Below are 17,429 nucleotides of genomic sequence, written 5' to 3' on the forward strand. Positions count from 1 at the left end.
AATTGATAGGTAATTGAGGGTTGATGGCGCCTACGAGCGCGTCCGCGCGGTAGGGTGCCAACGAGGCAGCTGTGGACGAAGACGAAAAGGATAGTAATAGGGGCTTGTTGGTACGGCATATCTTATTTTGTTATAGCGCAAGCTTGACAAGGACAAAAGAAGGCACATCAGACACACACAGCGCTGTGTGTGTCTGATGTGCCTTCTTTTGTCCTTGTCAAGCTTGCGCTATAACAAAATAAGAGAAGACGACAAGCCATTGCTGATGATGATAGTTTTTGCCTATACGCGCGAACACGATAGTGGGGAAAGTAGCCCTTAACAGCTTCGCTGTAAAAATATTGTTTTGGAGTATGAAATGGAGTGTATGAAATTCATTACGGAATGGCCCACATATTGGCCCTGAGAAATATTTGGCCAGTCGCTTCGCTTAGCTCGTTACTACAGATGGTTATTTCCGACGACCTGTTCAGAGCACTCTCATCGCCTCGTGTATCAAGGTTTTTGAAGAACCGTGGAAACATCACCATGACGACGAACTTGATTTTAATGCTTGTGGATTATATCAGCAAAAGGCTAAAACTTATCGTGTGAACTAAAGCGAACGAGAAAAAAAAAAGCAACGACAGCTATATAACACAAAAGGCACCACATAACAAGGATCCTTGCAGTCTCGTTTGGCCACTGGAGGTTTGAATGACCAATATACGCCAATGCTTTCCCTGCCAGAATGTTCGCGCGACAAGTGGAAACAACGCAAACAGCGCTTGAGAAATACGAATCCTGGTGCTTGCCAGTCTATTGAGCGCACATATAAATCGCGCGTCACGCGCCCTAATAGACGTTCTTCGAGGCAACTCCTCGCGTAGCTCGTGGCGTCGTATCTCAGGGAGTTTGCGACTCGGTTCAGCAAAAGAGGTTCGCGGCCGTCCATGCGGTTAATGAGCGTGGCTGAGGCAGGCCATCTTGCCATTGGCTCGCACCACGGTGAGTCGCCGCTCGGCGTGCGTCCATTGGTGCAGTTCGCCGTGAGGGCGGGGCCGTAGCCGGTGCATCTCCGTGACCACCGCGTTCAGCAGAGGGAGAGCGGGTCCACACTCGGGCGACGACCGGAATGCGTCCGCATCCATGTGCTTGAGCGCTACGCCAAGGAGGCGGTGGGCTGCCGCGAACTTTACCTGCACATGCGCAGCGATTCCGGGGCCGCAACTCATTAGTGTTCAGAATATCGGTCGGCTGAATACCTTTTCGATGAGTAAGCTTTAGATTACGTTAAGCCTTCTCTTCTACATGGCAGAAGAGACGTGGTGATAGACGTAGCCTACTGTCAGATGACGTGGTCACCCTAGTAGAGTGGACGATCATGCGCACGTTTTTAGTGCATTAGAGAGAAATGGTTAAGGAACGAAAGTAGCTAGCACTGGTCAGGTTCAGTGGCCAAGCCTTGCAAGCGTTAATCGAGCGATTGATTGATTCAAGGGGTTTAATATCTCAAGGCGATACTGGAATTACGGGAACGCCAGCAGAACCTCATAGCCACTGCGCCATTGAGACGGGTAAGAAGTGTTAATCATCTTCGTTGCTGTTAATCAAGAGGCACATCAATAGCGTTTCCGCGATGCCTCCTGGGCCCATCAGGATTGTGTTCACCTTTCTCAGATACTTGTCAAAGATATACCGATGAAATATTGTTGGTGCAATTGCCTGGTGTTTTGCTAGCTCAGACGCTCTCACCAGGTGCGCATGAATAATTGGGTTTTGTAGAAAATGCGTCTGCTGCGCAACTGCGCTTGCAAAGGCAGCGCTCGCTGCGCACTCACTTTGCAAATGACGCTCTCTCTTTCTTCCAAGACGATGAAGCGTTTCCCTTTGGCCTGCATGTAGCAATAGTCGTTGTCCTGCCAGACGGTGGAAAACGAAGGATCGTCTATGATTTGGCATACCTGGGACATTAGGTGCGAAAAGAGTGCAAAACTTTGAAGAAAGAATAATGGCGGAAAAGAAATGAAACACTAGCTAAAAGGGAACATATGACGAAGTAGTTTTCGGGCCTCGTATTATGCTCGTTCAAGGACCTTCGTTTACTTTGTGGCGCTGCGCTTACTCTGGCATGGTCTAACTTGTTCAAGATATACTACAGCAAGGCTCTGCGTGTGACTTGCCATTATTTAATGCTTCTACAAATGCTATAAAACCAAAAGTTTATGGTGAGATGAAACTTATAAACAAGACGCATTGATCGCAATTTAGCATGGCTAGCAGACCTCCAAAAAAAAGGTTGGAATGCTCACTTTTCATAATGTTGTCACAGGAGATACGATTCAGTGATAGTCTTTCGTACCCAATAAATGTAAAGGTCAACGGAAAGATTTGTGTGGTAAACAGCGGCCAATATAACACTCGACTAGCACATGTAGTTATAGTATTCGTATGCGTTCCTACGCTCTCAATTATTCGTAAAGTTTACGAATTTGGTCTCGTAGTATGATTTTACGCATATTGCGTTGAGTTTTACGAAAAATAAGTTCGGTTCATGATGATGTTTTAAAGGTGTTGGAGGCTGGGGCGAGCAAATTGAGCAAGTTTATCAAGACAACTTCCAGAAGCAGGCTAAATCAGCACAAGCAATGTCGCTGAGGAGGTCACTGCGATCTAAATATACTATATTCAATCTAATTATCTGCTGTGCCTAGCTTGGTGCTCCTTATGTGCTGCGTCTGAACGTAAATAAGGTGCGTATATATCGCACAAAAGGCGCACTCTCAAGGCCAACAAGCAAAAATTGGCCCTGCTCTCTCCCCCTCCGTTCTCAACCCCCTCCTTATGTCATATCTGTGAGTGTCTTTACGAATTCCAAAGTTCACAGGTTGGCATGCATGCCAATAAGCGCCTACAAGAAGGGAGACTCAGTGATGCTTGAACTAGGGTATAATGGTACGCCCACACTAGCGACAAAAACGCGCGCGACACGCCGCACGCGGCAAGCGCCCGCGCGGCAGACGCGTGCGGGCAAGTCCACAGTCGCGTTTTGCGGCACGCGGCAGCGGCCCGTGGAGTCCCGCGTTGTCTCGTTCCATTCGATACTTCTCGCGACAACGCGCTCTCCGTTCTGCCCATTTCGTCTTCCATCGGAAGTGTGTGTTTTTTTGCGCCACTGCCGGCCACGCTCAGGCATGTCGGATACGGACGAGGAGCTACTGGTGACTGTGAACACTATAATACTTGTTTGTTCTTTACTTGTGCGACGCCGACGTGCCAGACAGCGGACAAGAAAGTTTTGAGTGCGGTACAGGGACACTGAGGGCCAGGCGCACACTCTGCTTCCCCACCTTCACCAATTACTCACCTGTCATGCCAAACTGCTGTCCATAATGTGCCAGCGGTTGGCGCGCAGCTCCTTGTCCGACGCTCGATTTATCATAGAGGTACGCATATCCGCGAACGGTTTCCAAAAACGCCTCCATTGCGAGGCGAATTCTTCGTCGACGCCTCAGTGGCGGTGTGGTAAGGCTTAACAAAAACAGCCCCCTTGACTGGAAATGGCCTCTGAGATTTTACGGCGCGCGTGTCACTGTTCAGTCTCGGAGCCCATAAATTATGATTCTTTGCTTATGCGACAGGTGGCGCCACAACAGCGCGACTCGTAAAGCGGCTCGCTACTGATTGGTGGACGTTTCGCGTCTGCCGCGAAAAATGGGTCTCGCACCCATTCGCGCGTTTGCCGCGCGTTGCTGCCGCTTTTCGTGAATCTTGCCGCGCGCGACAGCACCGCTCGCCGCGCGCGTTGTGTCGCGCGCGTTTTTGTCGCTAGTGTGGACGTGCCATAACACTAAAGCATACTCTTGAGTGCCCAGCCCGGCTTCATCGGATCCTATAGCTAAGTTCTGTGCAACTGTTGTCAGAAGTTTCGAAGCCACTTCGAGCGTCACCACACCTGGCATGCACTGAAATTCCTGAAAAGCTTTTGTTACTTCAAATACACGAAGGTTAAAAGTACAAAGTAAATCCCTCTGCTAAGGTTCTGAGCACAGGGTGCGCTACAGGACTGGGCCAGCCGACTGATCTCTTCTCTCGCGGAGGGACTTCAACGCTTTTTACATATGCTGTATAGTTCAAATCAGGCAGCAATCTGTACTTCTTTATTTCTCGGTCTACAAGATTAGCCTAATATAGGTGCTCACCCTCGGGCTCACGCACCTCGAAGAAGGCCCTGTAGCCGGCCGCAGAATGGTACGGCGTTAGGTCGGCGTGCCCGTGGCAGCTGAGGCCCGCCGAAACGCTGGTCCGCCCAGGCAGTGGCTCCTGTAGCTCGAACTCCCGCGACGTGAACGGTACGACTGGCACCAACTGAGACAGGGAGCCGGTGAGGGCGTACACAGCAGCCAGACTGGTGTTCTGCGGAACGCGCGTTCCACATCGGTTTGTTCCCTTGTTCTCACTCCTTGATATTGCACAGGTAAAGCAGGTTTCATCATAGACAGAACGACTCGGGTGTGCAAGTTTCGCGATAAGCAAAGGCTGGTAGATAAGCTAAGTCATAGTAGCGGCACCCTACTAAGCCACATGACGCATTTCCTGGCGTTTCATTTGTGCGACTTGATTTGTACCCAGAGCCGTGCAGACCTTTCTCGATGTAGGCAACAGCTTGTAACGCGCTGTGGATTGAGGAGTGCTAAAGTGCATAGACTGATGAAATAAACTAGAGAGAAGCTACAATGTCCATTCAACTCATTTTCGTCATGTCTTGCCGGGACGCCCTCGAATAAAATTGTTGGGTAACCCAAACAAAAGAGCAGGCCCCAGGAAGACGGAGGCTTGAAGTGATCGACAATCGTTGAAAGAGGAACATCGCTGTAATCAGCGTTGTGGCAAGAGGACTTGTCTTTGTCGAGGCGAAATAACCGTCAGCAATACCCCTTCATTTTGCACTTACATTCTCGCTTGTCATAGAAACCCTAGCGACAATACCAATTTCCCAATTAGGCCGTGTGATTAGGCCGTGCTCCAAGGACCAAGGAGCGTTGTGTTGCTGTTATTTGGCTTAGGACTACCGAAGTTTTCCTAAATGCACGTTGCTGCTACCATGCGATCGCCGATGAATGCAAATTGAAATACGCACACCGTTCAAATAATAGCAGCGACGCTGCAGTTGTCTAATACTTCGTGTTACATTTCCGTTAACTTAGACACTTCACAAATTTGCACGCACTTCACAGTTTTGCACAACATGCACGTTCGCTGCGTACCAATGTCCAGTATTGTTTCTCTCTGCTAGCTCAAAGCATGGAAACGAAGTTTAATCATGGAAACCTTCTTGCGTACGCTATGTTCAGTTCTGGGAGTGTATTAGATCTGAAGAGCCATAGCCAAAATGTTCATGGAAAAGTAGGACCGATATTAGAAAACATCCTTGCAACGAAAAGGCATACTCCTGCTCCTGCGCAAACGAATTTTTGAAATTACGCTTTCACATATTCAACGATTCTACCTTAGCGAAGCTCTGGTTGCAGAGATACTTGTGGGCTGTGCCTTGTTGAGAGCTTACACACCACTGCATAATCGTTTGTGCCTTCCTCGTTTCGAAGAGTAAATATAAAATCAGTCTCTGGGTCAGAAATGTAGAGCTTTTTATGGGGTGTAAAAACGAGTCCGTGTGATTCCTTGAAGGCAATAAAATGTGTGTCCGAGAAGTGGTGGACTTGCTTTCACTTGTCATGGTTAAATTCCTTCAGCTTGGAAAGTACTTCCTGAAGGCATGCGAACAACAGTAACAAAATATTTTAAATATAAATATCTTAGCGAACCAAGCAGCGATGGGCTGAGACAGTTGTCTGCCATTACTTATTTGTCTTTTTTTTTTTAGCTTCAACGTCTGAAAGTACTCAGATACCATTGCCTGCGCCCTCCTGGCAAATATGATAACCTGATGGAGTTTTAGTTTGCCGGTAGTATACATGAGGTCTCTAATTTGATGGCGTTTTCCAATACCAAGGGCGTATATACGTACGTCGGGTACCGGTAACGTTCTTCGAGTTCGCAAATAAAGAAAGAATACACAGATCCCACGCACTGAGGAAATCTATGTAAGCGAAAGCTTTGTCTGCGGTTTGCGTTCACTGACGTCATTTGGCGGTGATATGTTGACGGCATACGACAGTCGTGACAGGATGTGAAATGTTACCTTGCCTACTCAGCTTGTGTTTGTTGTTCGTACTCCGCTCGATGCTTCATGCGAGCCTTCGTCTCGTCGGCACTAAGTGCACGCTTCGGCGCCATTCTGGGTTGTAGCGTTGCTGCTGACAGAACTGCCTCCTCCTCCTCTCTCTATCTTTTCCCTCGCCAGCCTTCTCCTCACCTCCTCTCTCTACTGTCGTTGCCGTTGCGGGTGAGCACGGAGACAAGCGCGGCAGCTCTTGCACAGCATTTGAGAGGGGTCACGCCTAGTTAGGCGTCTAAGGGCATTGTGCAGATGCGACGCGGCGTAAATCTTGACACGAGCTTCTATGGTCGTCTTTACTTTGCGCCGCATTCCTGTCATGTACTAACGCGATAGCGTTAAAGTCGCCGTGTCGCAGTAAATCTGGTGTCGACGCCGCGGGCGTCGCTTGGCGAATAATCATTCTGAACCACAACTGCGGCGCACACCTTCTCTTACGTTCTTTACAAAGTTATTCCTCGGTATTTTGAGAATGAAAGCTCATAAACAAATGTCCCGAAACAAAACACAGACTGTGCATGCCTTTTATGTTTTTGTGACACGGCCACGTCTCCACCACGGCCCGACGCGGCCGCCGTTACTCAACTGCGTCCACATGTGGCCTGCGTTGGCGGCGAGCCAGACAACAGCAGCCGCAGCAACAGCAGGGGGAAAGTCGAAGGAAGATGCAAAGAAAGCTTCGCTTTAAAAGAAGCTTTTGAGGATGTTTGTTGGCGGAGATCGCCCGTCTCACCCACGAGTGCTTTCCGTAGAGCGCTGAGTGAGCCGCCGTCACTTGGTCGTCATTCACAAGGTCTTGCGTATTGAGCACCAGGATGTCAGCATCGCTGCGAGAGCACAAATTAACACATTCAGTACTCGTTATTGGAGGTACACAACGCTCCAGCACTTTCAGAACAACTCGGATGCCGAGTATATGAGCATTTTCACTTGTGTCGTCTGAGGAACGAGTAGCGAATAGCATCGGGGCAAACGATGAAGGAACACAGCACGAGAGTTTGCTGTACAGAAGTTGCTCCCGGCTAGCATAATCTCATTCGTGCGTTGATACGTTTAAGATCGGCGGTTTTCATGTAGCAACACATTGGAGTACTGAGGTAGCGCGAAGGAATATAAAAACGACGAGACAAACAAGGACGATCGCTATTGTCTCGCCGTCCAATTGTTATTGTGTTTCTCGCTACACACTCTCGCCGGTAATCATGATATATACAAACTATCCCAAAACGCATCCTCACAATGACGTAGATTCAGCTGGTTTCGCGCTGCACTAGTCAGACAAAGAAGCAAGCTCCTTTCTTTGAGATGAGCCGTGTGACGAGCGATTACAAGAACGCAGCCAACAAGGAAATGTACGTAGTATATAGTACAGAACCTATAGCGGGAGGACACAAAGATTCACTTGTGGGAATGAGTTGCAAGAGCAATGAAGGTTTCTGGGTCTGAGAGTTCCTAGCAGCATGGCGGCCATATCCTTGCCAAAAAGTTTTGGCTCACAATGCGAATGAGCAAATGAAGATTAATCGAAGTGCGAACGCGTGATAATACGCTGGACAACTACTTACATTTTTAACCTGATACTTTGTTGAAATGTATTCGTTTTGTTCTCTTCCTTCATTGTCCTACGAATGAGCTCAAAAACCTACTCTAACGCATACTCCTCCAGCAGTTAACATTGGAAGCCAGTTACTTATATATGAAATTGGGCCTCCCAACTCACACGGCAATTTCCTATGGGGGTTGTTAAAAGCAATTGTTTCAGTCTTACTGTCGCTTTAAAATTTTATTTTTGGGGATGCTGTGCACGAATCTTCTCGGTGAGGCTACTCGTATCTCGCTGGATATATGCTTAGGTAGACACTGGCACCGGACGGCCCAGCCTATGACAAACTGTCTGCGTGTTTGTCAGTTGCATGATTCATCCTCGTCCACATTGTTCCGTATGAAGTGCCATAATTCTCAACGTGAACACGTAACTACGGGGACACACAGTCATAACTGAAAGCTTCCGAGGTACTTACTCGTGTATCTCCTTTACGTTCACATGCTTCATGAAGCTCAGCTCCGGGTAGATGTTTACGCTGAGTACTAGAAGTGGTAAGTGGGCACGTAGCTCTTTCGATAGTGCCTGAAGAATAAGAACGGTTTAATAAAAGATTAATAAGAGCACGCTTTAACCTCAAAAGATAGGAAATACTTGAAATAAGAACGTACTCTTAAAACAAAAGAGAATTCATAAAGAGTTCATAAAAAGCAGAAGATATTATATCTGTTCAAGCCGGGGGATTTACACCCTGGCAGTGGGTTGAGACATGAATTTTGAAAGGATATAAGCGTGGCATAACAGATAAATAGAAGGTGTATAAGCGCTGCTGCTGAGAGCTGTGTGAACAATTATTTTTCAACTACTCATCTTCATACTCGATTATTCATTGCTGCCGAAGAACATCATCGCGAAACTGGGCTGGCTCACTGTGACTAAGAAACTGAAGTGACAGCATTACTTCGATGCTCTCAGTCTCACTGGTGTACACACGCTGTACCAGGCGCGCACAATCGCGGAATCGCGGACTGAGGCTCGATGCGGCTCAAGGATTCTCCCAGTCGTGCCCACTCACCCTCATACCCACTTAGAGTTGCGGACTCATTTGTTACCGGGGTGTCGCCAGGATTTGCGCGAGCATTTTGTGCAGGTGGATCCGTCTTCAATAACACCTTCAGACGCGTAAATTCTTTTATTCGAGATGTCTTAAATGAGGGGAGGCGTGAATCCACTTGCCATAAAGTACCTTTGAAACGGCAACGAATGCTTTGCATTACAACGAAAGAAACAAGAAAGAGATACGCGTCAGAACGTGTAGAAGGGATATGATACGTATCATCCTATCATAATACAGTAGTGATATTTTAAAGAAATGCCGGCTTGTGTACAAGCTGCACCGAAACCAGACTTACGCTCCAAGTACCCCAACTGCCCCATCTCCGCTGCCTCGATAATTTTTCGAGCAGCCTAATCCGCCATTCTGCCAAGACAAGACCCCCTTATATCCTTTCTTTTACAACTGCAATGCAGGTGCATGAATGCCAGGTGGTCTGATTAATATATAGCCCCAAATATGATTATGCACACGAAGTCTTTCATTAAGGCAGAATCCGATCTTGGTCCTGGTATTTCTTACCGCACGCGAACGGAACGTAAACTACGCTTTCAGCGGCAATCTCTAGAAATATTTGTTTCCACATATACCCTGTTTTGTGGCGTTTGTTTCCTGCTATGAATTCGCTATTCTAATCATGCAAGTTGTGAAATACATGAAAATCCGTCATAGTATAGCTAAGTGGCTGTGGCGTTCTGCGTTTAAGCACGAGGTCCTGTGTTCGGTTACCGTCCACGGTGGCTGTGTTTCATTGACGGTGGAATACAAAGACGTTCGTGTACTTAGAATTAAATGCGTGCTTATGAACTCTAGGCGCTCGAAATTAATACACTCCCTCCCTCGTCTTTCCCATTACGGCACCTTCGATAGCCTGTTTCTTTTAGATTTTAAACCTCACAATTTGATACAGAAAAAGTCGTGAGTACTTCACAGACAAAATTCACACGTATTTTATTTCGCAATTGCTTTTTGCCACTGGCCGGACGCCTTTGCTATTAATGTTTGACGTCACTATTGACTGCCAAGTGCCGTTACGAACGATTCTAGCCTATGTGAACGTTTTCCTGAGTTATGGGCCAAGTGAGCTGCCCGCCGAGGGACAACAAAGATGCAGGCGTGAATCGACGGTTGTCCACCTTGACGAGCGCGTCGTATCCCGTGGACACAGAGTTGCGACCGACGTCCAGCTCGGCACCCTGGAAGCCGTGTCGGCGCAGCCACGCGGCTGTGGTGGAGGCGAAGTGGCCGCTCTCTTGCGCCGCACAGCCTGCGTCCACAACGAACACGGAAGCCAGCACGGACAGGCCACGCCGCCTCAGCGACAGGAACTGCTCCAGGGCAGCTGCAGAGTACGCGCAGTGTAAACCCATAGTTGATTGAGTATAAGCACTTTCATCACTCAACATCTCAGCAATTGCAGAGTTTTTAGCAACAAAATTTGTACATGTTAGGGTAGCGATGTTAACTAAGCCAGCCTGCCAGTCCAGCCCAGCCCAGCCCAGCCCAGCCCAGCCCAGCCAGCCAGCCAGCCAGCCAGCCAGCCAGCCAGCCAGCCGTCCAGCCAGCCAGCCAGCCAGCCTGCCAGCCAGCCAGTCAGCCAGGCAATGGACATTTCGGTCCAAGTAGGCTTAGCGCGTTTTGAATTGGTCGAACCGCGGTGCAGTGGGTAACACGTAGATAACACAGGCTTCCGAGCGCGTGGGAGAGGCTAGCGTGGCATCGTGCAGATGCCCTTTCCCCTCACGCAACACACGGCGCGCTATCGCGCAGCAGGTGTCCCCTGTCGCTCGCTTTGCTCCGCCAAGGCGCGCTCGTGGCGTCGCAGCCAATGGAAATTTAGGTGCCGTTTTTCGCTTTTTCAGATGACAGACGTTGGCTCTTTCGCTCAATGGGCTGGTTGGTGCTCTCGCATTAAAAAGAAAGCAAGGAACCACAAGAAAATTTTGCATATGCACCCACTTGCCATATATGCTCTGGCGCTCCTGCACTCGGGGCGCAGGTACGTTTCTAGTGCTATGCGTGAAGCACAGTACTGCTCCCGTATACTTTAGTAGCCACTGCTCAGCAACGCTTTGTGGCGGCTGCTGAGCTGCGATTTCCGTCATCAGACAGTACGAAGCCTCTACGGAATATGCGCTTGACTTAGGCGACGTTTCTACGACTCCTCTTTTGTGTCCCAGCGGTCAGCCGCAGATGCAGCGGTGGCGTAGAGGTAGAACACCCGCCTCGCGTGCAAGAGGTCCGTGGTTCGAATCCCGGTGCCGGCAATTTTCCACCGGATTAAAAAAAAAATCCGCGTGTTGATAAATTGCATAAACAGGCCTGGAGTGTGGCCTGATCCCGGTGACCAGAACCGGTAACGCACTCCCTCACCAGAGCAGGATTGGCCACCCTGGTGCAGTACTTGGCCACAACCTCCTATATGAACAACACAATCAAACCCCGGCCCTCAGTCCCCAGCAGCTGCGAAGCAACTGACCACGGCGGCGGTCAGACCTGCGACGCTGCAGAGGGTGCTAAGAATCACTGGCTCCGGACAGGCCGCCATTAGAATGTGAACCTGGCAACGTTTAACGCTAGAACGTTATCTAGTGAGGCGAGTCTAGCAGTGCTATTGGAAGAATTAGAGGGCAGTAAATGGGATATAATAGGGCTCAGCGAAGTTAGGAGGCCAAAAGAAGCATATACAGTGCTAAATAGCGGGCACATCCTGTGCTACCGGGGCTTAGAAGAGAGAAGGGAACTAGGCGTCGGATTCCTGATTAATAAGAATATAGCTGGTAACATACAGGAATTCTACAGCATTAACGAGAGGGTGGCAGGTCTTGTTGTGAAACTTAATAAGAGGTACAAAATGAAGATTGTACAGGTCTACGCCCCTACATCCAGTCATGATGACCAGGAAGTCGAAAGCTTCTATGAAGACGTGGAATCGGCGATGGGTAGAGTGAAAACTAAATACACTATACTAATGGGGGACTTTAATGCCAAGGTAGGCAAAAAGCAGGCTGGAGACAAGGCAGTGGGGGAATATGGCATAGGCACTGGGGGGAGTTATTGGTAGAGTTTGCGGAACAGAATAATATGAGGATAATGAATACCTTCTTCCGCAAACGGGATAGCCGAAAGTGGACGTGGAGGGGCCCGAACGGCGAGACTAGAAATGAAATAGACTTCATACTCTGCGCTAACCCTGGCATCATAAAAGATGTGGACGTGCTCGGCAAGGTGCGCTGCAGTGACCACAGGATGGTAAGAACTCGAATTAGCCTAGACCTGAGAAGGGAACGAAAGAAACTGGTACATAAGAAGCCGATCAATGAGTTAGCGGTAAGAGGGAAAACAGAGCAATTCCAGATCAAGCTACAGAACAGGTACTCGGCTTTAACTCAGGAAGAGGACCTTAGTGTTGAAGCAATGAACGACAATCTTGTGGACATCATTAAGGAGTGTGCAATGGAAGTCGGTGGTAACTCCGTTAGGCAGGATACCAGTAAACTATCGCAGGAGACGAAAGATCTGATCAAGAAACGCCAATGTATGAAAGCCTCTAACCCTACAGCTAGAATAGAACTGGCAGAACTTTCGAAGTTAATCAACAAGCGTAAGACAGCTGACATAAGGAAGTATAATATAGATAGAATTGAACATGCTCTCAGGAACGGAGGAAGCCTAAAAACAGTGAAGACGAAACTAGGAATTGGCAAGAATCAGATGTATGCGTTAAGAGACAAAGCCGGCAATATCATTACTAATATGGATGAGATAGTACAAGTGGCTGAGGAGTTCTATAGAGATTTGTACAGTACCAGTGCCACCCACGACAATAATGGAAGAGAAAATAGTCTAGAGGAATTCGAAATCCCACAGGTAACGCCGGAAGAAGTAAAGAAAGCCTTTGGAGATATGCAAAGGGGGAAGGCAGCTGGGGAGGATCAGGTAACAGCAGATTTGTTGAAGGATGGTGGGCAGATTGTTCTAGAGAAACTGGCCACCCTGTATACGCAATGCCTCATAACGTCGAGCGTACCGGAATCTTGGAAAAATGCTAACATAATCCTAATCCATAAGAAAGGGGACGCCAAAGACTTGAAAAATTATAGACCAATCAGCTTACTGTCCGTTGCCTACAAACTATTTACTAAGGTAATCACAAATAGAATCAGGAACACCTTAGACTTCTGTCAAGCAAAGGACCAGGCAGGATTCCGTAAAGGCTACTCAACAATAGATCATATTCACACTATCAATCAGGTGATAGAGAAATGTGCGGAATATAACCAACCCTTATATATAGCTTTCATTGATTACGAGAAAGCATTTGATTCTGTCGAAACCTCAGCAGTCATGGAGGCATTACGGAATCAGGGTGTAGACGAGCCATATGTAAAAATACTGAAAAATATCTATAGCGGCTCCACAGCCACCATAGTCCTCCATAAAGAAAGCAACAAAATCCCAATAAAGAAAGGCGTCAGGCAGGGAGATACGATCTCTCCAATGCTATTCACAGCGTGTTTACAGGAGGTATTCAGAGACCTGGATTGGGAAGAAATGGGGATAAAAGTTAATGGAGAATACCTTAGTAACTTGCGATTCGCTGATGATATTGCCTTGCTTAGTAACTCAGCGGACCAACTGCAATGCATGCTTACTGACCTGGAGAGGCAAAGCAGAAGAGTGGGTCTAAAAATTAATCTGCAGGAAACTAAAGTAATGCTTAACAGTCTCGGAAGAGAACAGCAGTTTACAATAGGCAGCGAGGCACTGGAAGTCGTAAGGGAATACGTCTACTTAGGGCAGGTAGTGACTGCGGATCCGGATCATGAGACAGAAATAATCAGAAGAATAAGAATGGGCTGGGGTGCGTTTGGCAGGCATTCTCAGATCATGAACAGCAGGTTGCCATTATCCCTCAAGAGAAAAGTGTATAATAGCTGTGTCTTACCAGTGCTCACCTACGGGGCAGAAACCTGGAGGCTTACGAAAAGGGTTCTACTCAAATTGAGGACGACGCAACGAGCTATGGAAAGAAGAATGATAGGTGTAACGTTAAGGGATAAGAAAAGAGCAGATTGGGTGAGGGAACAAACGCGAGTTAATGACATCTTAGTTGAAATCAAGAAAAAGAAATGGGCATGGGCAGGACATGTAATGAGGAGGGAGGATAACCGATGGTCATTAAGGGTTACGGACTGGATTCCAAGGGAAGGGAAGCGTAGCAGGGGACGGCAGAAAGTTAGGTGGGCGGATGAAATTAAGAAGTTTGCAGGGACGGCATGGCCACAATTAGTACATGACCGGGGTTGTTGGAGAAATATGGGAGAGGCCTTTGCCCTGCAGTGGGCGTAACCAGGCTGATGATGATGATGATGATGATGATGATGGTCAGCCGCTTCGTTCCTCGTAGTGAAATTTCTGGTGCATAGCCACTGCTGGTGATTAAAATAAGCACCACAACGAAACATAGCCAAATAGCAACACCTGCTCGAATGAATTGCTAAAACCGTTTCGCAAGTGTATGTATACCTGTCACATAGTCTGGCAGCTCGATTGCGCGGTCCCTGTACTGGGCGCCGACAAAGACGGCGTGGCTGCAGTGCTCGTGGCGGAAGTGCTGCAGCAGGTCGTAGGCCCAGTCGCCCCGCAGCGTCTCGTTGGCCCATGCGGGATCGTAGTAACAGCACAGCACTGGAGGCGGTGCGGGAGCGAGTGGACCTTGGGTGGCGCCAGCGCGGGGTTCTGCGCCGGATGGTTCGTGTACGAAGGGAACGAACGTACCGAGAGAAAGAGAGAGAGAGATAGAAAGTGGTTGACGTGCAATGCATCCTAGACTACAGTAACTGCCTGGCGTGGAGCCTGCAGTTGAACATCATTAAAGACTATTGCGAAAAGAGGAGGAAGGGAGGAAGGAGGACGGAGAGCGCATGCGCTAACGGATATCGGAGGCCATGAAGATAGGGACAGGAAAGAGAGAAGTGGAGTTGGCAGCTCTGTGCGCATCGTGCTCACCAAGTCTGGACGCAACCAATCCCGCTCCGCTTACGGAGCGTCCCAGGTAGCACAAAAGAGATACGTAACGTTTTCGTAGCGTTTATCCAAGACGATAAAAACGGGTTAAAGAAGACACGAATGAGAGAACTTCGGCGGGAAAACGTCGTATATCTCTGCTAATGTCCGGCTTAATTACTTTCTTGAGACGATCTAGAACAGGTCTGCAAGACGTATTCGAAAAGCTGGTCTAGAAATAGGATTGGGAAAGACAAGTAATCCCTTTGCCAAAACTATTAGTAACCAATTTCTAAACGTTTTTAGGAGGTTATCAAAAAGCTGGTCTAGAAGTGGTCTTGAAAGGTTTACGATCATCTGAAGCTAATTTTCGCGGTTGACGGGTGCGATCAGACATCGTTGTTCAAAACACGCGTTTAGTTTCGCCTCACGCGACTGGCCTATGCCGCGCAGACGTCGTCAGCCGCACCCGTTGGCACGGCCTATAGGCCAATCGCGTGAGGTGAAACTGATCGGGCGTTTCGAACAACGATCTCCAATCGCGCCCCAGATGAGTAGAAGCGTCGGTGTTGACTGTAAGAGCCATGGCGCAGTGCCAAGCACTGTTCCCCGCATGGCCGGCGCATCCTCTACCAAGTCCCACGGAAATAAGCGTGTTAGGAATAATGAATCCTTAATACCACCTTTAGTAAGCGACGATGCTTACAACCAAAGTGGGAATGACATCCTGCAAAGAACAAATGGTCACGACTTGGCAGACGGCAAGACCAAGCCCTTCATGCCAAGAGTGCATGAAATGAGAACATTGTGACCAAGCAAAAACACTTTATTAAAATGTCATGCTTATGCAAGCTTCGAACAAACTATGTGAGAAATGCAAATAGAAGTAAAAGTACATCAACAATGACAAAAGTCGCAGAAAGGATTCGTAATGAACTCGAAAGTGAACATTCACTAGCACATAAACAAAATTCCAAGTACACATACAAAATTAAACAGAAGAACCTGGAGTGTACTAAAGTTTCTCATTTATCATAGTAAGGAGCACGTGCTATTAGATGGACTAGAGTTATGCAGAAGTTACATCGGAGCGAATGGAAGTAGACTGAAAAATGCAAGAGTATGAATCGGATGGTAACTGCCTCCAAGCAATGTTACCAATCAGCTAGAAGCTTGAAAAGGGCACAAAAAGAAATACCACCGCATACCATCATAAAATAATCCTGTGACAGAAATAAAAAAAAATGGGAACAATGCAAAATTGGAAATATCGCCTTTAGGATATATCAAAGAAGGTAATGGCGAGAAAAATAACCATACAACAAAAAAGCAATAAAGTGAAATTAGTACAGAATACTTAAACGGGGGATTCAGTGTAACAAGTGAACACTACTGTAGTACAGCGAACGATGAGACAGTAATGCTGCATCTTGCCACTCCGGAACGTGAGAAATGAAAATGCAAGCCTCATATTAGTAACTTACATAAACATGGAAATAAACTAGAATGCACTGGAAGCTGCATTTGTGTAACAAAGGAAGCAATGGTCATAATAAATAGTAAGTGTTTCATCTAAAAAACCCTGTACAAGAGGCAAAGTTGTACCTCTCTGGCAAAAACAAAGTTGCAACGAATAATTTGCAAACCACCAAATACATTAATTAGCACACTGACATGTCACACTTTGCGCACATCTTCAGTCTCCTAAAGTAAAGAAAAAGCACTCTGAATGAGAAAAACGTTTAACACATGTAGCCCAGAGCAAATTATTTGCCAGTTCACCCACACTTTCACATCCAAAAACATTTGCCACGAAGTCCAGGCACAGTTCCACTGATGTTTACCAATTCACCCCCACTTTCACGTCCAAAAATATTTGGCACACAGTCGAGGTAGAGCTTCATAGATAAACAGCTTGAGCGCACCCTACTGATTATTCTGCAGTCCCGCCGGAAATAGAACTGCCGCACAAGCTGGTAGTGGTTTAAATGTAGACGCACTTGCTGCCCTGGACAGGTATGCTCAGATATCTGCACTGGTGCTCCGTTTTGTGAAGTAGACACATTGATGCACTACGCTGGTAGTTGAAATGTTTTGAATGCATAAGTATTGGCTTCACCAGAAAGACTTGCCCACATACCACCACTGGCATATATATGCACTTGCTCTTCACTCAGTAGCATTGAACGTAAAGTGTTCCCTATGTGGGAGCCATGTGTAAAACCGGTGTCACACGACCACTCTCGATCGCGATCAAGCCCGATCCGGATCGAAATTATCGATTCGACTGGCTCACTCTCGCAGCTTGCGCAAAGGAGCCAATCACGACCGAGAAATTCGATTTGTAATGGATTGGATAGCGGTATCAAATAATGCACAGGCGTACGCTAGGAAAATGTGTTGCACAAGGACAAAGAACTGCGGCATGCCCTGCTGTGCGAAGCGCGCGAACAGAACACATAAAAAAAAACCGCGTGAGCGCTTCGCAAACTCCACGCGCACACATTGCACCCGCACGAACTCGGCAGGCCGCCGACTAAGTAAAG

At 47.7% G+C, this 17,429-nt stretch overlaps 1 protein-coding gene across 6 annotated transcripts in view; it reads right to left on the bottom strand.

The window, feature by feature from the left end:
• Window positions 1–529: 529 nt before the first annotated feature.
• LOC135907364 (chitinase-3-like protein 1) overlaps window positions 530–17,429 on the bottom strand; it is a 37,416-nt gene continuing 20,516 nt past the window's right edge. For 2 of the 6 annotated variants that reach the window (XM_065439084.1, XM_065439054.1), the window contains 7 exons: window positions 14,404–14,616; window positions 10,011–10,216; window positions 8,239–8,345; window positions 6,951–7,044; window positions 4,182–4,395; window positions 1,821–1,943; window positions 530–1,178 (listed from right to left, as the gene is read on the bottom strand). In XM_065439084.1, coding sequence (XP_065295156.1) covers window positions 907–1,178; window positions 1,821–1,943; window positions 4,182–4,395; window positions 6,951–7,044; window positions 8,239–8,345; window positions 10,011–10,216; window positions 14,404–14,616 — 1,229 coding nt within the window. In that variant the 3' untranslated portion in view covers window positions 530–906. The remainder of the gene's footprint in view (window positions 1,179–1,820; window positions 1,944–4,181; window positions 4,396–6,950; window positions 7,045–8,238; window positions 8,346–10,010; window positions 10,217–14,403; window positions 14,617–17,429) is intronic. The other 4 variants (XM_065439076.1, XM_065439069.1, XM_065439062.1 and 1 more) reach the window with 4 other exon arrangements.

This window comes from Dermacentor albipictus, chromosome 1 (genome assembly GCF_038994185.2).
Source record: "Dermacentor albipictus isolate Rhodes 1998 colony chromosome 1, USDA_Dalb.pri_finalv2, whole genome shotgun sequence".
Lineage (NCBI taxonomy): Eukaryota > Metazoa > Arthropoda > Arachnida > Ixodida > Ixodidae > Dermacentor > Dermacentor albipictus.